The following is a 24,136-nucleotide window of genomic DNA, read 5'->3' as shown; positions in this document are numbered from 1 at the left end:
TCTTGCCTCCCCGCTCTTACCTCTTTAGGCTAATAGGGCAGCTTGCAGGCTCACTGGTGTTATAGCGATCCCTGCAGCTGCCCTTGGTCCTCAGCGGCACGTTCTTTCTACCGCGATCCTGCCCCTGCTCTGACGTCAGGGGCAGGATCGCAGCAGAGAGAACGTGCCGCTGAGGACCACGGGCAGCTGCAGGGATCGCTATAACACAGGGCGGAGTGTTATAGCGGGAGAGCATCCTCTCTGCAGGGCCCGAGCCCTGTAAAACTACCCCCGGAGGTAGGTTCAGGCCCGGAGGATGAGCTGCTCGTCTCCCAGTACCGCCAACTCTCTGGCTGGGAGCTGGAGGCCGCAGGAGCCGGCACTGGAGAGCGCCACGGACATGCAGGTGAAGGGCGGGAGCTCCTCCAGGAACCCGCCGCCGCCACGGACCGAGGAGGAGGAGGAGCTGCAGCGCAAGCGGGGAGCAGTCAGCCCCGAAGACGTGCTGAGACTGCAGAGAGTCACCACCGGTCAGTACTGGGCTCTATAGCCGTGCCGCTGCCTTATTACGGGATCCTGGGCCTTAGGATGGGGTTAACTAGCTGCCTTGGGCCTTATAGGTGCGTTATTGCCTTACTGTCTCCACAGTCTCCTGGAAGAGGTGGTGAAGACAGAGACTGTCTGAATTCAAAAGGGCCTGGGATAGGCACGTGGGATCTCTCGAAGAGAGAAAGAGATAATGGTTACTGTGGATGGGCACACTGGATGGGCCATTTGGCCATTATCTGCCATCATGTTTCTATGTTTCTAAGACTTCTGAGGAAATTTTTAAAAAGTTATGGGATAGGAGGTAATGTTCTATTATGGATTAAGATCTGTTTTAAAAGATACGTAGCAAACAGAAAGTAGGGTTAAATGGTCAGTTAGGGCGCTGGTCTTTGACCGGGGGGGCTGCCGCGTGAGCGGACTGCTGGGCATGATGGACCACTGGTCTGACCCAACAGCGAGCCTGCAGATTGCCCTATTAGCGTTAAGGCGGTAAGAGCGGGGAAGGTGCAGGCTGCGGGGGAGCAGGCATTCGTTCGCGGCAGGGGGGTAGCAGGCCTTCACAGCGGGAGCAGGCCTTTGCGGCAGGGAGGAGGAAAAAATGTGCCTTTGCGGCAAGGGAGAATAAGCCTTCCTGGAGGGAGCAGGCCTTCGTGGGGGAACAGGTCTTCATGGTAGGGAGCAGGCCTTCAGGGCAGGGAGGCAGGCCTGTGCAGAGGGATGAGGAGGAAGGAGTAAGAGAGGGGAGGGGAGATGCAAGACCTGGGGTGAAGTGAAGGGAAGAGAGAGACCAAACCAAAAAGAGGGGGAGGAAAGCAGAGGAGAGGTGCTGGACTAATGGGGAGAGAGGGAGAGAGAAATGCAAGACCACAAGGGGAAGGGTACAAGAGGGACAGATACTTCTCCAAAGTAGGTGGGCAGGGTGCAGAATGGCAGGAGCGATAGTAGGAGAAAGCCTGTATCTGGGGAAGGGGATACAAGAGGTAAGAAGAAAGAAGCTGGATATGGGGAGAGATAAGATGCTGGGCATGGAGGGAGCATAGGAACGGGGACAGTACTGGAGAGGAGAATAGGGACAGGGACACAGAAGAGAGATGAAAGGGTAGTTGAGAAAAGGAGAGATGGTGGATCTGTGGATGGTGGGGGTCCATCGCTGCAGCTGCGGGGGAATGGAAATGAAAAAAAGGAAAGATGCCAGACCTCTGGGGGAGGAAAGGGAAACAGAAGGGGAGGACAGAGATGGAAGATGTATGGTTAGCACGGAGAAAGAAGAAAGAAGGAGAGCCTGATCAGAAGACAACCATTTGAAAAATGACCAGACAACAAAAGGTAGGAAAAATAATTTTATTTTCTGTTTTGTGATTACAATACGTCAGATTTGAAATGTGTATCCTTCCAGAGCTGGTGTTGGACCGCAAACGTGAGCTAGGATTTAATAGAGAGAGGAAAAGTATTTTTTGTTTGTTTATTTTGTTTACATCACAGTGCCAGCGTGGTTAGGAGAAGGCAAAGGGGGTGAAGAGGCTATAAAATAAACCTACCAGGATGTTTAAAAAAACCCCACCCAATTGGGTAGGAAAATCGAATCGAAAAATCGATTCAATAGGCTGAATCGAATCAAAAAATTTTTTCCTGAATCGGGCAACACTACTACAGACTCCCCATTTCTATTGGGATCAAAAAATAAACCAACACACTCATTCACTCACATAAGTCTCTTCTCGTCTATATTTTTGCAATCATTTGTTCTCTCTTCCCACTTTCTCATGAACTCAACTCTAACCTAGTTACTTTTGATGGAGAAAGTTTTGCTCATCTTACTTCCATTCTCTCTCTCCAGTCTGGTACACAACTACTTTTCCAACTCAGTTTCTTCAGATATGTCATTCTTTTTCCCTCCCATCAAATCTCAAACTATCTGGAATTTTAAGTTCTCAGCTTCATTCTGATTCTTCTGGTCTCTTTTGCATCTTTCTAATCTAGGAATTCTCAACCAGGCCTTGGGACACACACAGCTAGGGTTGTCAACTTTGACAGAGAAAAAAAATCCAACACCTTGTCCCACCTCAAATCCTTTGCCACAGCCACTGTTCTACTCTTCCCCTGCCCCTTTCCAATCAGTTCTCTGCACTAGAGTTGCACTTCAGAAGAAAAAAAAAAATTGCACATGTATGCTCGTTCTATGATTATTTCACAAAACCTGTCTGATTTTAATGACAAACTAACAATTATATTAAAAAGTTTTCATGTCCCCTCAGTAAGGCCAATACATAATCCCTCCACTGGAAAACTCTATGTATAAACTTATATTAAGTTTCTGAACGCGTTTTGAACCCAAAAGCACTAACTCCAAGACTCAAAGAGCAACAACTTTATCCATAAAAAGGCAGCACTGAAAATATTACGTCAGGCCAGGCCTAAAACACCAGAACACCAATTGAAATCACACACCTAAATAAACTTTATACATGTTGCAGTACCTTAAGATATATTTCTCTGCAAACTACTAGCAAATGCTCCTAAAGTCATCAATCAGTGGATAACAACACTCCTCAATGCCACACTCCACAAAGGCCACCTACCATACCAAATGGGATGTATAGTCTTAACTCCAATACCAAAATCTCAAGATACTGAATTATCCATTCCATCCAACTACAGACCAATCGCAGAAATTCAAATTCTAACTAAACTGCTTGAGACCATAGTCTCTGTAAACAACTCAACAAATACATAGACAAACATTTCTGTCTTCATCCAACCCAATACAGCTTCAGGACCCAACACATCATATAACTACTACTTCTTACATTAACAACAAACATCATGCAAACACTATACAAAGGACAACGAGGACTTCTACTCCAATTCGATCATGATTTACTGCTTTGTGAAATTGGAATAGGTGATCCAGTGCTAGACTGATTTCACTCATTCTTAACTACCAAAGAATATATAGTGTGGAAAAACAAAACCTTCTCACAAAGCTGGCAATATTTTTGAGGTGTTCCTCAAGGTTCCCCATTATCCCCAATCCTATTCAACCTATTCATGAGCTCAGGGAGAGACATCCACTTCTCAAAGGAAGAGCAAATGCTCACTTATGCAGACGACATCTTCCTATTCATATAGTTTGATCCAACCTCCATGAACGTCTCAGTAAAAAGATCTCAAATGGAATAAATAAAATCTCTAATGGGTCAACAAAAACAAATTCAAGTTAAACGCCGCCAAAACTAAGTTACTTTGGTTTCATATCGTCCAATGGACAGTCCACAGCTCTATACTGCTACCATCTTGAACCAACCTTAATGTAAACAAAACATCCAAAGTACTCGGTATCATCCTGTTACACACGCTTACATACCCCAAATATCTAACCTATGTAAATTAAAATTCCAATTAACACTAATTGCTTAAGATTCCAATTATTGTGCTAATTAGCTTGTTAATCAATTAAATTGTGCATGCACATTAGGTCCATGCCCAAATTTGCATATATAATTTTTTAGCGCCTTTTATAGAATTTGGATGCCCAGTCTCATCATGTCCTCTTACAATTTTTCACAATCCTCTTGTGATTTAACAATTTTGAATAACTTTGTCTAGCAAATTTGATCACTTCACTCATTCCTATTCCCAGAACATTTACAAATATGTTAAAAAGCAGTGATCCTAGCACAAATCCCTGGAGAACCCCACTATTTCCCCTTTCCACTGACAATACTGATCATTTAACCCTACTCTCTGTTTGCTATCTTTTAACCAGTCCTTAATCCATACTAATACAGTCAATGTCAACTGGCTCACCTTTATCCATATTTATTCACCCCTTCAAGAAATGTTGTAGATTGATGAGGCAAGATTTCCCTTGGCTACATCCATGTTGGCTTTGTCCATAACTAAGTACTGTATATGCTCAGTAATTTTGTTCCTTAAAATTCAGCTTATTAGAAGAAGCACTGATCATGAAATGCAATAAAATGCTCGTCATTTAAATTTATAATATATATATGTTTTTTATTTGCCTTCAGTTCTGTCTGGAAAAAATGAGTTCAACGATAACAAAACCAATTTAATTTGTACATCTATAAATGTTGTAGTCAGTCTTCCTTTCTTTAAAATGTCACCTATGAAATTCTCAAAAACTTATGTTCTACGTACATATCTTTTTTTGTCAATGCAATTTTCTAATACTGCTTTGCAAACCAAGTTAATACTCTGTATACTGAAAAGGAACACCTATTCAACATCCTCCACACCATCCCCTTAGTAAAAGCTCACATCCCCCTACTTTAAATAAAGTACAGTAAACACATTCTGCCCTGGGGGGAAGGGAGGGAATGTCTACTTAAGCATATACTTGTGGCTCTAGCAAACCTCCACTAATACACAGATCTCACTCAATAAAAACTTATCAGAATATGTACTGATCGCTCCAGTTTCTCTTCACGGAATCAGAAGTCCTTACACCCACACAGAGGCATGCACTTATACATTGATGATTCATAGTAGAGTTCAGATTGTGATTTTGTTTTTACATTAAACAATGGCTGGATAAAATATTTTTCTTTTCATGAGCTCTTTGGACTTGAAGTCTCTACGGCCCTGATTCTATAAAGGGCGCCTAAGTCATGCCTAAAGTTAGGTATGCTTTAGGCATCCAATCTAAGTAGTTAATGAGCCAATTAAGGGTCTTAACAAGCGATAATTCATACTTAGGTGTCCAAAAGAAGTAGATGACACTTTGTAGACGCAGCCACAATTTCATGGACGCCCATATTTAAAACTCATGCCTTACTCAATAGACGTGGGTGTGGTTTGGGCAATGACTCAATTTGGGTGTTCTTTGTTTCATTACATAACACTGAGCGACCTAGGGCGTCCATATGATGCCTATATTGAAGGCGAATGAAAACCAGGTCTACTTTTGAGCTTAGTTCAGGCTTCAAATAGATCTGAGTTCTATGGTCGGAACTTAGGCACTCTTTGGACGTTCTTCCATAACTTAGGCATAGTTTGGATGTCCTTAATGCGATCTACTAAATAGCTCTCTAGGTTTTTATTTTTGCTTTATTAAGCTCAAAATATATTTAATAAGGCACCACATAAACGGGGCACATCAAACAGATATATTGCATGCAAAACCTTCTATTTTTGTGGACAGACAGCAATGTTATTTGCTAATTAGAGGAAAAGATCCATTAATTGAAGCAAAGCACATGAAAAACATAGCTTTAATTTTCTTGCTAAAAAGCTACCCTTTTTTCTGACTAAACAGTGCAGCTCATTCTTGAAAGCAAAGAAAGCACATGACAAAAATATATAGGTTGCATACATAACGTCATTTGCAAAAGCTCAACATATACAGACCTTAGCATGGCTTCTACTTCATTGCAAATGGAGGTTTGCAGCTGCACAATGGTGACCTCATTGTGAGATCATCAAGGTGCACCTGCAAGGTAGAATGCCACAATTAAAATATGTGCTGGGGGAGCTGGTTGGGATTTGAACCCATGATCTCTGGAAGATGAGCACAGGGCTTTTAATTATTGAGCTATAGCAGTTCCAGGCAGGTATCTCTGACTGCCCTGTGATAAGATAGCTTAGGGATCTGCTTAGGGTGCTGAGCATGCTTGTAACTAGTGATATCCAACACACTTTCCCCCTCATTCTATAATCTTGCATGCACATTTTTGCACTTTATCTTGTAGACTTGCATGGGCAAAATTATAGAATAGTGTCAGTCACAGCATAAATTAGGTGCTATTTGGCACTACCAATAATTGGCTATAATTAGAGTTAATCGTTTCTTTTTTTTTTTTTTTTAATTATATATTTATTGAATTTTTTTCAATATAATCAAGCATAAACTTGTACAGAAAGGAAATTCAGCAAGAAATGAATACAAATGAAAACATATATAAAAGAATATCAAATATAAGCATAAATTTCAACTCAAGTCCTCAATCAGATCCAAGAAGGGTAATAGGCGAATCAAAGTAATTATATTAAACTAAGCAATAACTAGTTGAGTGAGATTAAAGCACCCTTTCCTAAGCTAAGCACTCTACCTTCTCCAGAGATGCAGTTGAGAGAAAGGCTGTCAGTTGAGATGGCTCAAAGAAAACATATTTGTGAGAATGATAATTAATTACACATTTACATGGATGTCGCAAGTAAAAGGTCGCCCCCAGAGATATAACACCAGGTTTCCTTAACAAAAATTCTCGTCTCCTTCTCTGCGTATCCTTAGCCAGATCTGGGAACATCTGAATTTTACAACCTAAAAATTATTTTTGTTTATTTTTAAAGAAAAGTCTCAGCAGGCATAAATTAATAAATTAGGTGCTATTTGGCACTACCAATAATTGGCTATAATTAGAGTTAATCGGTTCTAATAGGCACTATTTATTTATTTATTTCTAAAATTTCTAGACCACCTATAACTAAGCGGTTAACAATTAAAACATTCACAATAGTTCAAAGACAATACAGTTACAAAAGCATTCACTAAATTGCAGATAGGCCGCACTTTCACACGTAACTGCAAGGGGGTGTGGATGTGACATGTTTAATCCTGCCTAATGTTGGCACATACATACCAACTTACACTAGTATTCTTTAAACAGCAATCACATGAGTAATTGGCAACATAGCATTTGCAGCATCCCAGGGCCTATCGTTAGGTGACCTGTACTAAGGGGCACCTAAATTGGCTGGCACCTAGAAAAAAAGCACCAGCTGCACGTCAATCACACTTAAGTGTCATTAACAGAATCGTGGCTACTGGTGCCAAAAATTAAAAAAACTTAGGTGCCTGTAATGTGGGCCAGGGTTTTAAAGGCCTACATTACCAGCACCTGAGATTTTGGGAGAAATGCGCCAAAGTCATCCCTACTCTTAACCATAGACACTTAACTCTTTGACCTTAGGCACCAATAGCCGCCATGCTGTAAGTGTGACTCCAGCACCTATTTAACGAATTTTTAATTGGTTTTAAAATACACGGTCAATTACCGCACCAATTAAAGCATAGAAACATGATGGCAAATAAAGGCCAAATGGCCCATTCGCAGTAACCATTAAAAACAGTTACTTATCGTAACAGGTGTTATCCAGGGACAGCAGGCAGATATTCTCTACATGTGGGTGACGTCACCGATGGAGCCCCCTAGCGGACGATTTTGCAAGCAGACTTGCTTGAAAGCATTCAAGCTTGCAATTGGACCGCACATGAGTGAGTGCCCCTCCCGCTCGACCTAGGGCATGTGTCTCCTCAGCGTGGCCTCAGTTCAGATAGCTAGCAAAGAAGCCAACCCGGGGAGGCGGATGGGTTGCAAGAATATCTGCCTGCTGTCCCTAGATAACACGTGTTACGGTAAGTAACTGTGCTTTATCCCAGGACAAGCAGGCAGCATATTCTCTACATGTGGGTGACCTCCATGCTAACCAAAAGGGATGGAGGGAGAGTTGGCAATTTAGGAGAACAGATGTTGCAAAACTGACTGGCCAAAATGGCTGTCACACTTGGAGAAAGCATCCAAACAGTAGTGAGAGGTGAAAGTATGAACCGAGGATCAAGTGGCAGCCTTACAGATTTCCTCAATCAGAGTCGAGCGGAGGAAAGCAACAGACGCCGCCATCACTCTGACCTTGTGGCCTGTGACTCAACCCAGCAGGGAGAGACCAGCCTGAGCGTAACAGAAAGAGATACAAGCGGCCAACCAGTTAGAAATGGTCAGCTTAGAAACAGAGCGACCCAAGCGATTAGGATCGAAAGAGAGGAATAGCTGAAGAGCGAAACGATGAGGAGCGGTGTGCTTCAAGTAGAAGGCCAGCGCACGCTTACAATCATGAGAATGCAGAGCCACTTCTCCAGGGTGAGAATGGGGCTTTGGAAAAAAACACAGGAAAAACAATGGATTGGTTGATGTGAAACTCAGAAACAACCTTAGACAAGAACTTAGGATGGGTACGGAGAACCACCCTATCATGATGGAAGACAGTAAAAGGTGGGTCCGCTACCAAGGCTTGAAGCTCACTGACCCGACAGGCAGAAGTGAGAGCAATAAGAAACACAACCTTCCAAGTAAGATATTTCAAGTGAGCCCGCCCTAGCGGCTCGAACGGGGGTTTCATCAAGCGAGCAAGGGCCACGTTAATATCCCAAACCACAGGAGGAGGTTTAAGGGGCGGATAAACGTGGAAAAGGCCTCTCATGAAGCGGGAAACCACAGGATGAACAGAGATAGGCTTCCCGTCAATCGGCTGATGAAAAGCAGCAAAGGCACTAAGGTAGACTCAAACCGAAGAGGACTTGAGTCCAGCGCCAGACAAGTGTAACAGATAATCCAGGACAGCAGATAAGAAGGCAGATAGTGGCTCCTGCTGCCGAGAAGCACACCAGGAAGAAAAGCGGGTCCACTTCTGATGGACGTCCAGCATAGGCTGTGAGAACTGGAACGAGGGCATTAAGTCTCGAGGAACCAAGCCATTAAGTGCAGAGACTGTAGAGAACCTCGACTCTGCGTAAGCAGAGAAGGAAAAACAGGCAGAAGAAGAGGCTCCCTGGAACTGAGTTGCAACAGAAGGGAAAACCACGGCTGTCGGGGCCACCGAGGAGCTATCAGAATCATGGTGGCACTTGTGGACTTGAGCCTGACGAGTCTTCAGAAACAGAGGGAAAGGAGGGAACGCATACAGAAACAGATTTGTCCAATCCAGCAGAAAAGCATCCGCCTCGAGCCTGAGAGGAGTGTAAACCCTGGAGCAGAAGCGGGGCAACTTGTGATTGAGGGGGAACGCGAACAGATCGACGTCCGGAGTCCCCCAACAAGCAAACACTTGAGGCAGGGTCAAGGAATGGATGGACCACTCGTGAGGCTGCAGAAGATGACTCAACTTGTTCGCCAGACAATTGTGCTGGCCCTGAATGTAGACCGCTTGAAGGAATCTGTTGCGGCGGATGGCCCAATCCTAGAGCTGTATCGCCTCCTGGCACAGGGACAGGGACCATGTGCCCCCTCGTTTGTTGATATAATACATGGCAACCTGGTTGTCCATGCGGACCAGCACCATTCGGTCACGTAGCAGGTGACAAAAAGCTTTCAGGACGAGGAAAATCGCTCGAAGCTCCAGCAGATTGATGTGACAAAGGTGGTCGGCACTGAACCAAAAACCCTGAATGCGAAGACCGTCCAGATGAGCCCCCCAAGCATAGACCGACAAGTCCGTCATGAGGATCTTCTGTGGAGGAGCATGAAACAGAAAATCTCTGGAAAGATTGGAAGAGACATCCACCAACGGAGAGACTTCCTCAACAAAGGAGTCACGACAATGAGTTGAGAGACAGGATCCCGATCCTGGTTCCAGTGGGACGCTAGAGTCCATTGAGGAATACGGAGGTGAAGTCTGGCAAAAGGAGTCACGTGAACCGTGGAGGCCATGTGACCTAGTAGGACCATCAGGAGCCGAGCCGGGGCCGAGAACAGATGGGCCACTCTCTGGCACAAACAGACAAGGGCCTCCTGGCAAGGCCGAGGCAGGAAGGAGCGGAGATGAACCGTGTCCAGGACCGCTCCAATGAACTCTAGAGACTGGGACAGACAGAAATGAGACTTGGGGAAGTTCACCTCGAAGCCGAGACTCTGAAGAAGCAAGATGGTTTGAGTCGTCGCTCGCAGAACTTCGTGGCGAGAGGACGCTTTGATCAACCAGTCGTCGAGGTAGGGAAACACCTGCAGGCCACGGAGACACAGGGCCGCAGCTACCACAACTAGACATTTCATGAAAACCATCGGAGAGGCCGCCAGGTCAAAGGGAAGAACACGATACTGGAGATGGAGATCCCCCCCCCCCCCCGGAATCTCAGATACCGGTGAGAGGCCGGGTGTATCGGAATGTGCGTGTACGCCTCTTTGAGGTCCAGCGAGCACAGCCAGTCCTCCTCGTCCAAGAGGGGGTACAACATAGGAAGGGTGAGCATTCTGAACCATTCTCTGACAAGAAACTTGTGCAGAGCACGGAGATCCAGGATCGGACGCCGATCCCCTGTCTTCTTGGGTACCAGAAAGTACCGGGAATAAAATCCTGTATTCCACTGGTCCGGAGGAACCTCCACGACCGCCCAAAGGCGAAGAAAGGCCCTAGCTTCCTGCAGAAGGAGAGACAGCTGAGACCGGGCAGAAGGAAACTCTCTTGGAGGAAGGTCCGGGGGTACATGACTGAAGTGAAGGGAGTACCACTCCCGGATGATGGAAAGCACCCAATTGTCGGTGGTAAGACTTTCCCACTGGGCATAGAAATGATGCAGACGACCCCCAATGGGGAGGGGGGAAGGCTCCAGGAGGAAAAGAGCCCAAAGGCTCAGACTGGAATTGTCAAAAGGCTTCGCTGGAGCCGGCGGCTGGGCCTTAGTTTGACACTGCTGCTGTTGCTGCGGCCGCTTCGAAGGAGGCTGAGAGAACGCAGGAGTAGATTTCTGCAGGTACCTCTGGAGAGGAATTTTGTATTGCCGAGTCGGAGGGGTTTTCAGCTTAAGTCTCACCAGAGAGGCAAAGGATCATTCGTGTTCCGAGAGGTGCTTAGTGGCCGCCTCTATGGAATCATCAAATAGCTCATGACCCACATAAGGGAGATTGGCTATATGATCCTGGAGATTCGGATCCATATCCACAATCCTGAGCCAAGCGAGGCGATGCATGGCGATCGCAAAGGCCGTGACCCTCAAGGACAACTCGAAGGCATCGTAGGCTGCCTGAAACATATAGAGGCGGAGTTGGGAAAGCGTCTCCTCAAGGAGACGAAACTCCTGACGTCGAGAATCCGGCACGTCCGCCCGGAACGAGTAGAGGGTTTCCACACAGAACCGGAGATAGGATGTGAAGATAAAGTTATAATTGAGGACACGGTTCGCCATCATTGAGTTTTGATAAAGACGGCGACCAAATTTGTCCATCGTACAGCCCTCCCGGCCTCGAGGGACGGCTGTGCATACTTTCAAGGGGTTGGATTTCTTCAAGCAAGATTCAACCACCAAGGATTTTCAAACCCCTTGACCGGGATCGTCCGGTAATGGGACTCCTATTTGGAGGGAATAGTCAGGACTGCATAAGGGGTCTCCAGGTTCCGGAGAAATGTTTGCCGGAGAACCTGTTGCAATGGCAAGCGCAGTACCTCACGGGGCAAATGAGCAACACCCATCTCCACCAGGAATTCCTGGGTATAACAGGACTCAGACTGGAGGTCCAGGTTCAAGCCCCTGCGCATGTCAGAAATGAAACAAGTAAAGGAGGAGTTTCGAGAAGAAGACTCATCCTCATGAGGAGACCCCGAACGAGATCCGAGGGCAGCAGAGAAAGAGTGAGAAATTTCCCTCGAATAGCATGCCTGAGCCTCGGAGTCCCTCGAATGGGAGATCGAAGAGGCTCAACTAAAGCACCTAGGGGGCATCGCGGAACGACCCCGCATAAGGTGGGTCGGGGCGGACCCTGGAGTCCGACGGACCAGCTTACGAAGCCCCATAGAAGACAGGGGAAAGGAAAATTCCTCCACTGGTTTCAAAGAAGGCCCCTGAGAGGCAGTCATCCGCCCCGATTGGGAATGCAAACTAGAGTCCAACTCGAGGACAAGGGTATGCCTGGAAGGTTCCGCAGTTGGAGACCTGCCCCAAAGGGGTGGAGAAGACCATAGCTTCTTAGAAGGGGCAAGCCTCACCAAAGTAGCGGGCCCCTGTCATGGACCCACATAAAATCACAGGCCCCGAGTCCGGAGATGAAGAATCACTTGAGGGAAAACTGCGAGTCTTGCGGGCACGGCCCCGAGACACAAGAGAAGGACGCTCAAGCTGGTCAGACCGAGGCTGAGTCGAGACCGAGGTCAAAGGTGTCGAAGTCGGGACCAGTTGGCTCACCACTGACGAAAGCTGCGACGTAAGGATAGCCTTAAGCTTGTCCTCAAACATAGGCACCGAGACCAAAGGATGTTGGGTCACAGGTGCAGCAGTGCGCTCCTTCGGGGGCGACCTCGAGGAGGAGTATTCCCTATGTGAGGAGGCACGCTTAGAATGAGGTCTCGAAGATGCCGACAAGGCGGCACTCGCATGAGACTGAGGTAGGCTTCTTTGCCGGCACATCTGAGGAGGAAAGAGGAGACTTACCCGAGGCTGGAGGAGCAGGAGGAGCCGAGACCGGAGCCTTGGAGGCTGAGGGGGACTTCGAGGCCGAGGCACCCAAAACCGGTGCTGAAGCCGAGCTCAAGGCCTGTCCTGCAGGATCCATCAGGCCAAAAAGTTGGAGAATCTTGGCCACCCACCGACAAAGAGCTCGCGGTTGCAGAGTCGCACAATGCGGACACGACTCAGCGCGGTGCTCTGCACCCAGGCACTCCACACACCAACGATGAGGATCGGTGATGGAGATAACCCGGTTGCACCTAGTTCTTGAACTCAGTGCGAGGCCGGGACATAAGAAAAAATACAGTCACGGCCCCGCGAGGCCAGGCGGCCAGAGCAAGACCAGTGACCCGGTCAAAAAGACACAAAGGAAAATAAGAAGACATGAGCACAGTGACTCAATTGAAAATAACAAAAAAAGCCACGGTGCAAGAGGGACAACGAGATCGCGCGAAGCAAAGGAGCAGTGCTTCTGGCTCCGCGGAAAACATAGAACTGAGGCCACGCTGAGGAGATGCATGCCCTAGGTCGGGCGGGAGGGGCCCTCGCGCATGCGTGGTCCAATCGCAAGCTTGAAGGTCTTCAAGCAAGTCTGCTTGCGAAAACGTCCGCTAGGGGGCTCTGTCGGTGACGTCACCCACATGTAGAGAATATGCTGCCTGCTTGTCCTGGGATAATCTCTTCCTCTCTTCTAAGAGATCCCACATTCCTATCCCACGACTTTTTTGAATTCAGACATAGTCTCTGTCTCCACCAATTAAGTTAGGTATCGGTAAATGCAATCAAGGCACCATGGCCCTTTGTGCATCATCTCAAAAAGTGCCTGATGCTGGCAGTTTAACGTAAAGGATCAATATCTTATTTCATCAAGATTGTACAAAATAATATTATTCAGTATAAACAATGGCTGGATAAATAATATTCAGTATAATAAGGCTAATATTTGAAAGGATGATGAATGCATAAAGATATATGTATTTCTTAACATGTATATTCAGCCACAATACAATATGTGCATAGGTCGACCTGCTAAAAGTAATGTGGTTATAATTTACATAGCTAAACTATCTATATAATCTGCATTAACTCAGCCACGATATTCATCTGCAACACAGATAGTTTACGTGTATATCTGGATAACTCTTGGCCCAGCCCCCAGCATGCCTCTGATTGTGCCCCATATTAAATACAACTTTAGAGGGGCAGGACTTAACCATTTAATTCTGAAAGTTGCAAGGATAAGTCATATGGTATCAGTATGCACAGAAATATGTTTAGTTTACTGAAATTTAATACATGAACATTAGAAAAGTAATTGCCAGTTCTGGGAGCTACAAAAATCATAGAATGTACTGACTAAGAAAAAAAAAGCCCAATAAATGACAAGATATGAGACAGAAGGAGAGGGATGAAGAGATCAATATCACCTGGACAATATTCAACAAATGAAAAAACATAAAGAAAAGTGACCAGCCTGCAATGCTCAGTCCAGCCAGCCAACATAAAACTAAAATATCTGCAAAGTGTTGTAAACAACCATTGCTTTACACTTTTTTTAACCGAGTTTCACTGTCAAACATCAGTGGAGAGAGAATTCTACAAGTTGAGCACCAGAAAAAAACCTGAAAAACGGTTATGACAACCATTCCGAAAGGCTTATAATTGAAACTTGAGCATAAGGATTATCCAATCTGGTTAAGATCAGACATAGAACTGCAATTTCCAGGCTGACAGCTCTGTGCGCTAGTCACTAAGAGCTAGATATACTAAAAACGGTCATTAAGACCGCGTGGGTCACTGTGGGTCGATTTTTTGGCCAATTCCTAAACGGCAATCAATGTTCAAACAGCTTCCCATGTAAATGAGTTTTGCAGAGGGCAGTTATAATTCTATCCGATCGCTCATTTAGAAACCGGCTTTCACACATGTGCAGACCGGTTTGGGGAAACCCAAACAGCTGAGTGGCAGGGGAAGCCCCAAAGCAGCCTCCTGACACTCAGCTGTTCAGGGTTTTCTCTTCTGGTTTTTTTTTAATGGCACAGATGATGTGCGTGTGTTACACACGCAAAATAGCTGCCTCATTTTAAAAAAAGGCGAGTCGAGCTGCCTCCTCCCCCAAAGATGCTCCCTCAACAACCCCCAGAAGAAAAATAAAGAAGCAGGAGGGATGCCCACTCTTTTCTGCCACCCGCAAACCCCACCCAACTGAACCCCTCCTGGAGCCAACCCAACCACCCCTTGCCATGACCCCCCCATCCTTAGAAAAAAAATCAGCAGGAGGGATGCCCACTCTCTCCTGCCTCAACCCCCAACTCCCCCCACACCCTCCGACTCACCCCCTGTACCTCTGAATGAAGATGACAGCAGAAGGAATGCCCAGTCCCTCCTGCCCACAGGTCAGCTACTCCAAAATGGTGGCCCTTCCAATTTCCAGTGCATCTTGAGATGCATGGGGAGGGGCCTAAGACCCTGACTGGCTCAGACACTTAATGCCCCTCCCAGGGGGTGTCTAAGCCAAGCAGGGCCTTAGGCCCTTCCCTATCAATCCCAGGTTGCATCAGAAAGGGGAAGGTCCACCATTTGGAGTGGCGGGTCTGTGGGCAGGAGGGACTAGGCATCCCTCCGGCTGTCATCTTCATTCAGAGGTACAGGGTGATTCGGAGGGTAAGGGGGGAGCCGGGGGGCTGAGGCAAGAGAGTGAGCATCTCTCCTGCCAATTTTTTTCTAAGGACGGTGGGGAAAGGGAGAGGGGGGTCCTGGCAGGGAGGGTGTTGGTTCAGTGGGGGGATTCATAGGCGGCAGGAGGGAGTGGGTAATCCTCCTGCTGATTTTTTTCTAAGGACGGGAAGGGGGGGTCCTGGCAAGGAGGTCAGTTCAGCGGGAAGGGGGATTTTGTAGCGGCACGAGGGAGTGGGCATCTGGGTCATCGGCTCATTTGAATATTAATGACCTAATTTTAATAGTACAGGTCGTTTGTATGCCAGAGTTGGAGAATGTACGAACGCACAGAAAACCACACCGAGTTGTTTTGAACATCGGGTCGGTAAATTCAGTCGGTGGCTAAACCAGTCAAACTGGTTAGCAACCACTGGTACACAGATGGAACATTTAATGCATCTAGGCCTAAGTGCCAAATGCTCTAAAATCACTGTTAAAATCCTGTGGATCGCTGAATCAATGGTCCAATTTCAAAACAGCGATCGATGTTGAAACAATTTTGCATGCAAATGAGTTTTGCAGAGGTTTGTCGTAATCCCATCCGATCAGTCATTTAAGAAAGTGACCGACACGTGCATAGAGCCAGCCTGAACAGCTTAGTGGCAGGGGAAGCTCAGGGCAAGAAGAGTAGTACTTTGTTTTAATGGGTACAAATGTTGTGCGTATTATACACACACAACGAAGGGGTTGTGAGGATGAGATGTCAAATGGTTAACCAGGGGTATAGCATCTGTGCCCATTAAAAACAAAAAGTTGTGCCAGGACCCCTCTTCCCCACACACCCCGAACTTTACAAAAAAAAACTGCCAGGAGAGAAGCCCAGTCCCTCCTGCTTCAGCCACCCAGACCCCTCCCCCCACCTATAAATTGAAGATTGGCAGGCTGGATGCCCACTCCCTCCTGTCACCAGGCCGCCCACCTCTAAATTGAAGATGGCAGGAGGAATGCCCACTCCCTTAGGAGGGGCCTCAAGTGCCTGCTGCAATCAGAGTCTTAGGCCACTCCCAGTGTATCCCAGGATGCATGGGAAGACCCACCATTTTGAAGAGGCGGGCCTGCCAGCAGGAGTGTGTGGGCATCCCTCCTGACAATCTTCAATTTAGAGGTGGAGGGGTCAGAGGTTCACAGGGGGCCCCCAGCGGCAGGAAGGAGTGGGCATCCCTCCTGCCAATTCTCAATTTAAAGGGGGAGGGCTGCGAGGGAGGCAGTGGCAGGAGGGAGTGGGCTTCCCTCCTGACAATTTTTTTTTTTTAAGTTTGGGGGATATAGGCCATCATCGGAAGGGGAAGGGAGAGTCCGGGCACAATTTTTTAAAATTATTTTTAATGGGGACAGATATTGTCCGTGTAACGCACGCACAACATTTGTGCCCATTAAAAAAAAAGCTGCTGTTCAGTGCTTTTTTAACACTACTGGCACCTCTAGATCTGTTGGAGATTTTGGAGCGTTAAAAAACAGTACTTCATTTTGTGTATCATATGAGCTTCGATCGGAGTACTCATTTTAACATTGATAGGCTCTTTGTAATCCATTTACATATGATTATCGGAGGCTGCTACAAACCACAGAAAAGACAGTGATTAGCCATTTTGGGCATCGATAGCTGAAATACTTAAGACACTAAACAGGTTAAAACTGGTTTAGCGTTGATCGTTAAAGGCACGGTGAGTTTTGAGCATATGGGCCTGTCACATCACCAAATAAAGAGAAAAAGTGGCAGTCAATTATTTAATGTCAATAGCATAACTCTGAACCCTTACCTTTGCCTTTTTGTCGGTAATCAATCTCTTCTTCAGCTCTTCACACTTCCTTAATTTGCAGATCTGGTGGCTTTTTGAGCGGTTTACACAGTTGAAACAGGCTCCACAAGGCTCCTTCCTCAAGCATGGAATACACTGCCCACAGCGTTTCCGTTTCTTCCGGGGCAGAGGCGTGGGTTCTGTATTAGTTCCAGTATTGTCCTTACCCGCCACCGCTGATTTCTTTTTGTTTCCACCCATTGAGCTTTTGTCCTCAGAAAATTCATAAACATCTTTTGCCAATTTGTTGGAATTTAAGGGCCCCTGGATTTTCTTCATGGTCTCTTTTCTGTTCCAGGGTGAACTCTGGGAAAGTGATATCACTAGGTTGGTGCCAGGTACACAATAAGCCCGATGGGGGTTCTGCCTTCAGGTGTCCAGCCAAAAACACTTTCGCCTCTGAACGTTCAAAAGTGTAAAAAGGAAAAACAAAAAACAGCATCTACTGAAAATATGAAACTTAACTAGTCCTGTCTCATCTTAAAGCACTCCCTCCAAATCTGCTTGGGCTATCTGTTGCTCTTTCATCTGGTCTTATACCCCAGAGGTTTTCCTCTCTTCTTAATGCTCCCTTCCCAGGCTTCAGCTTCTCTGGTTTTAAAGCTCCTAATCGCCTGCCACAAGTGAACCATCATGGAGAGGGCACACTTCTCCGTGTATTGGATTTTTCACGTCAGTGTGGTGCACCAGCTGCCTCTCCGGTTTTGGTCCAACTCATTCAGCCTCTCCCTATACTAGGGAGCCAACAGAACTATATCAACAGGTGCTACCTGAAAAGACAGAAGGACAACTTTACTCACATTGTTCATTTGCTTCATACTTCTGCTTTTCAAAACTAGTACAAATTATATTAAAGGACAGAGTTTAGTACTTCTAAAATATAATTAAGCTTTTAACAAAACAAAAAGTATATAATTAGGTGGACAGAACGCTGAACTAATACACTCACAATATTGGAACCTTTATGCAAAAATGCCAACAGCATCTCATTTGAGAAATGTATATATTTTGGGCAGGTTCAATCCCACTCAACCATGTGATGGCAACATATCTGTCACTGAAACCCAAAACAGTAAAAACACAGATCTGAGTGCATCTGGAATCCATCCAGGCATCTGGTTACCCAGAAACAGCAAAGCAATTTGGGATGACATCTAGATATATATAAAAAAAGACATTTCAGGATGGTTGATCTGAAACACCCAGAATAAGGACTGGCTCAACCATTAGGCAGAACTAGGCAGTTGCCTAAGGCAGCAGCTACAGTCAAAGCAAAATGTAATAGATCCTGGCAGCCTTAAACATGACAAAGATAGTCCAAAGAACCATCAGCATGTACTTCAACCTGCATTTTTATAGGATATTTGTATGATGATCGTGATTATTGAGTTTAATTATTAAAGGTGTCCTTTTACTAAACCACTGTAAAATTTGTAATTGCTGCAGCTTAACATTGGAATTTACCATAAGGTAACTGCAAATTTTATGTTTTATGTGACAATAGTGAGCAGAACCAGCATTTTCTTATTCTGGTCCTGTGCTAAAGTACAAATCAGTGCACAGTACTTGGACCCAATTAGCAAAGGAGCACTTAGCACCTCCTATTTGAGAGGTGGCATATATGCCACCAGTTAGCATACAGTAAGGATAGCACACTAGCTGGCTAATACTTTCACACCCATTCTCCACCCATGCCACCCTCAACACAAAAAGTATTTGAGCAGTTTACCGCACTGTAACTATCATAATACAGTCAAACCTTGGTTTGCGCGCATAATTCATTTCAGAAGCATGCTTGTAATCCAAAGCACTTGTATATCAAAGCAAATTTCCCCATAGGAAATAATGGAAACTCAGACAATTCATTCCACAACCACAAAACTTTAATACAAAATACTATACATACTTGTATTGCAAGACCTCGCTCATTTAAAAGTCACTACACTCCTGCAGCATCAGAGAGAGAAGAACCATCGGCTCAATTGTGATGATGTGACGCGTGTATATTGTATGTACTCGTATTGCAAGACTACTTGTTTAGAACAGTCACTACACTCTTGCAGTGTCGGAGAGAACCATTGGGATCAGTTGTGATGTGGTCTGCAAGACATTGGTTGTATATCAAGTTAAAATTTAATAAAATGTTTTGCTTGTCTTGCAAAACACTTGCAAACCAAGTTACTTGCAATCCAAGGTTTTACTGTACTGTAATGCAAAACCCTTTAACATGGTTATGCACTAGCAATTACTGTGCTGTTTACTGGATGTCAAGTGCTTAATGCACTTTAGTAAAAGGGCCCCAAAGTCTTGAGGGAGGGGGATGAAGACTAGGGGCCTAAGAGGTAATTTGGTTGGGGGGGAGGCTAAAGGTTCACCTAAGATATCCATTATCTTTGCACTGGCTCTGCCCAGAACTCTGTTTCAGCTGCTAGATTTCTGACTGGAAGCTAAAATGATTATAAGTGGTACCCAAAGTTCAGTTCCAACAACCTAACAAACCACAGAACTTAAACTGCAACAAAGATCGGGTCTTATCCTTAATGAAAACCTTACTCCAACAATCTTATCGCTAAACTATATCATATATGTAAACTTGTAACCCGTTCTGGGCTCTTTTGGAAGGATAGACTAAAATATATATATATAAATAAAATAAATTATGGGTTTATCAAGTAGCCAAACAGGGTACGGTCTCATCATTTGTAGTTTTGAAGAACAGATGAAATAAACATCTGCCTAAAATGAATAAAGCGGAGGAGCAGCAAACCACAAATCAGGGAAGCCCTGTTCAAATCCACTGCAGCTTCTTGTGATCTTGGGCAAGTCACTTAACCTTCCCTTGCTCAGATACAAACTCAAATCCTGCAACTTCCAGGAACAGAAAAATACCAACTGTAGGTGTATATAAGAAATTATTTTTTTAAAACCCTGCAGTTATTATTACCTGAAGGCTGGAGAGTAAACCAGAGAACCACCCGAGGGCACCTCCAGCTACAGTCTGACTTTAATTCTTGCCCAAAATAGCAGATAAGAAAAGCAAAGTATGAAATACATGTTTCACCTTTTTTTTTTTTTAAGAAAGAGATACCGTGCCAGCGAGGATATACAGCCTCCTAGTAAAAGTACATTGGACTGGAGGATCTTTTTGTTTTGAAAAAGTAAGGGAGGGGGAGATTAATGTCATTTAAAAGAAAAAATGAGGAATGCTGTCTCAGAGAAGCTGGTCAAGCTACTCGCATAAGGCAAAAGCCGTTTATAAGTTATGACCCCCACGACCTTGGCTTTAAAAAAGGCTGTTTCCACAATTGTTTGCAAAGCAGTACACCTTTTTTTTTTTATACCAACTGCTTGCCTATGGCAAGCGAATAAAAGAAAACCTAGCGCTAAAGAAGTGCCGGTGCAATCTTCTTCCAGCCGTTTGCTAGTCTGCGGGATGGGAGGGACAAAAAAAGGCTCTGTTAATGGCCGCGTCCCTCCTCGTCGACAGTCTCCCTCGAAACGCACCCAGACTGGCCGCCTGTTCCCGCCTCAGTCCCCACTCGGGGCCGGGGAGGGGGCCGAGGCCCTCACTTCTTTGTTTCTGCACGGAGCGGGGGGCTCGTGTCTGGGATGTGGAGGCCGGATGGGGGCGCTGCCGTTGCTTCCCGCCCCCAGGGCACGTGTCCTGGAAACCGCTCCCCTCTCATCGGAGAACCGTCAGCCATAGAGGTGGGCGCCTGCGAAAGAGAAGACGCTCCTCCCCCCCCCCAAAAAAAAAAAAAACCACACACACACACACTGAAAGGGGAGGCGACAGACTCTGCTCAGTAACATAAAAGGGGAACTACCAGAGACACCCGCCCCCCACGACACAGCAAAGCTAAAAGGTGCCACCAGTTAGTGCACCTCCCCCACTCCAAAATTAAAAAACAACTACAGCCGCCGTTCGGTGCCCCCCTCAACAAAAAAAACCCCATCACAGATTGGGAAGAAGCCGCCTCCTGTCATAGGGAAAGACGAAGCTGCGGGCCAGCAATCCGCGCCCCCCCCCCCCCCAAAAAAAAAAGGGATGATTCAGAGACAAATTACTACCAGTACTATTCAACGACACATCTCGTCCACCTCTCTTAAAAGAAGAGGGGGGAGCATAGAGCCCTACTCAGTGCATAACAAATCGAGGGCCGCAAAACTACAGGGCAGTATGCCCGACACACATCCCTTCCCCTCCTAAAAATGGGTGATCTGAGGACAAAGTATCACCTTCATGTAGTAGAGCCCCCAACCTAGTCCCACACGCAAGGACATAGATAAACCCCATCTCCACCCAGAAAAAAAGAGGAATCAGGAAAAACAGCGTCTACAGCCCCCACCTTCAAGAAAAAGGTCAGCGTCCCTCACCCCTTCCTATAGAAATAGTTGCCCAACCCACGGTCTCTTCCCCCCCCCCCTCCAAGGAAAGTGGACGTAGAGAAACTAAATCTCTCCACCCCGGTGTAAACAAGGGTCTGAGACAGTGTCCTTACCCCTAGCTAGAGAAAAAAGAAACTAGGGACAGTTACCCTCAAAGGAGAAGGATCAGAGATGATGCCCCCAACCCTTCCTCATAAAAAAGCACGGTTCTGTCTCCTCTCCTCCTGCACAATAAGGCTTCATCGCATTTCACCCCTCCCCACCAAAAAAAAATAAAATAAAAGGCTACAAGAAAAATCCTCCTTCAGAGACCCACACTAAAAAGATCCTGGGAGAACAACCGTAGCGCCCCCCCCCCTCACGTATTCACCCAAATTCGGGGGCAGGGAAGGTTCGACAGGAATCCACCCCTACCCGCCAGAATTTTTTTTAAGCGCGGGGGTGTGGGGAGGGGGCTCCACCCGCTCGTTATTCCAACCCTAGGTCTTCTGATCACCGCCGCACGCCTACTGGGGACTTTCTGTCCCTGAAATGCTTTTCATGCTTAGAACAAGACGACCCCCAACCAAGTATACCATCTCCTCCCCCCCCTTACCGTGCGGGTGGGGGAGGGGCGGACTGACCCGATCTCTCGGGAGCAACACGAACTGGATTTTCCCTACAGAGCCCGACTGAGCGGGATTCATCCCACTCTCGGCTGGCAACGCTACCGACTCGATCCATTCTCCTACCAGGCTGACCCATTCTTAGCCCGTTGGGAGATGTATCTGGGCTGAGCCGTTTGGGGGAAGGGTGAAAGGTCTCTGGTTGACTTACCCCTAGACCCATAGGAGAACCGCGGTTGACCCATTCCTATCCTGCACGAGGTAACGCTGCTGACTCCCACGGTACCAGGCTAGACCATTCATAGCCCGAATTCACCCTAATCCATTGCGGCAGCAAATAACACCGGATGGGGAGGGGGGAATCCCCGATTTGTCCTGATCTGCCCTTTACTCAGCCGGTGTTCGACAGATCTGGATCTGCTTCCTCTCATCCTCTTTCCTCTGAATGGCCTGGGTCCGATCGCACTCACCTCTGATCCCCCTGGAACCGGTCCATGCATCTCCTTGCCGAGCCCGACACCAGCCTGGCGAAAGCGCCCCTTCCTCCGGGGCTCCGGCAGCAGCATTCAAACAATGCCGAGCCCTGTCATTCAGAGCCTAGGAGCACGGGGGAGGGGGAGGGGAGGCGGCCAGGGGAAGGGGGACACAGATGTGGAGCAAACAAAAGACAAGTGAAGAGTGCGGATCCCAAAATCCGAAGTGGACTTCCCATTCCGACCTGTCAAGGAAAGCGGCAGGCCGCGCTTTAACCCTTACCTCGCTCTGGAGTCTGGACTGTTGCACGTGGTGCCTCTTTAAAGCACACGGGGCTTTAAACTCCTGCTGGCTGGAGGCCTGTCGAGGCGAATTTCCTACCTAGTGTATAGAAACCAAACCCTGCAGATTTTTCTGTGCACGATGCCTAACGCTAACATGTCTTCCTTTCTCTGCTTAACCCCTTCGTAGCCACATGGTTTCCTGCTTTCAGATATGAAAACCTATTGCTCTCACTCTTTTGTTTACAATAATGACTTTGAACATCTTCGATTCTTAAACCACTCAAATGTTTTTGTTAAGCCATATATTAGAATTTGTATTTTGCAGCACAATTATGCTAATCTTAAAGCCAGGCTTCTGCATATGTCTGTAAGGCTGGACATATGCCATTCATAGGAATTAACTTTTCTGAATGATTGGGAATGCTAACTAGAGAATGACACAGGGACAAATTTTTCCCCGTCCCCAAGGAACTCAATTTCCCCATCCCATCCCCGTGAATTTTGTCACTGTCCCTGCCTCATTCCTATAAGCTCTGCCTTAACCTTATTTAAAAAGTGTTTGAGGCTTGTGCAGATGAGGACAGAGCTTGCAGGAATGGGTCAGGGACAGAAAAATAACTCGCGGGGACGGGACGGGATGAGAAAATGAGTTCCCGTGGGGATGGGGAAAAATTTGTCCCTGTGTCATTCTCTAGTGCTGAACCCATTTCAAATTATCTCTCATTAGACAAAGTAAATATATTTGCTCAATATTGGGGGTGCACATGCGGCCCCAAAGACATCAGAGGAGCAGAGAGAGTCAGGGCTAGCATGGGAAAAATGCTCTGCCTCCTGACGCTGATGTCACTTGTGGTGCCACAGCTACCATTTTCAAGAGCACCAGGAAGCAGGCAGGACGTTGGGGCAGCCCCTCGTCCACCAAGAGCTGCCCGTTGAAACCCCAAATGACTACAGTGGCCCAAAAAGCATTGGAGGAGTGGAGCTGGCATGAGAGAATAGCTCTGCCCTCCTGACACTGATGTCACTCACGGCACCTACTCAGACACAAGTATAACAATTAATTACACCAGGCTATAGGGAATCAACTTCTGAGCATGAGCCAACTCAGATACAATTATAGCACCTAACCAAACTTACCTGCAATAGAGCACTAATCTCTGAATGTGA

At 46.4% G+C, this 24,136-nt stretch overlaps 1 protein-coding gene across 1 annotated transcript in view; it reads right to left on the bottom strand.

Annotated features, from left to right (window-relative positions):
• TET3 (tet methylcytosine dioxygenase 3) overlaps nucleotides 1-21,444 on the bottom strand; it is a 360,566-nt gene extending 339,122 nt beyond the window's left edge. Inside the window, 2 exon segments of the mRNA XM_033950022.1 lie at nucleotides 17,179-17,987; nucleotides 20,162-21,444. Of these exon segments, the coding sequence (XP_033805913.1) occupies nucleotides 17,179-17,496 (318 nt within the window). The 5' untranslated portion in view covers nucleotides 17,497-17,987; nucleotides 20,162-21,444.
• Between the last annotated feature and the right edge of the window lie 2,692 nt (nucleotides 21,445-24,136).

Source organism: Geotrypetes seraphini, chromosome 6 (assembly GCF_902459505.1).
Source record: "Geotrypetes seraphini chromosome 6, aGeoSer1.1, whole genome shotgun sequence".
NCBI lineage: Eukaryota > Metazoa > Chordata > Amphibia > Gymnophiona > Dermophiidae > Geotrypetes > Geotrypetes seraphini.
Note: the sequence above shows the minus strand (reverse complement) of the source record. Positions and strands in the feature narration are given on the sequence as shown.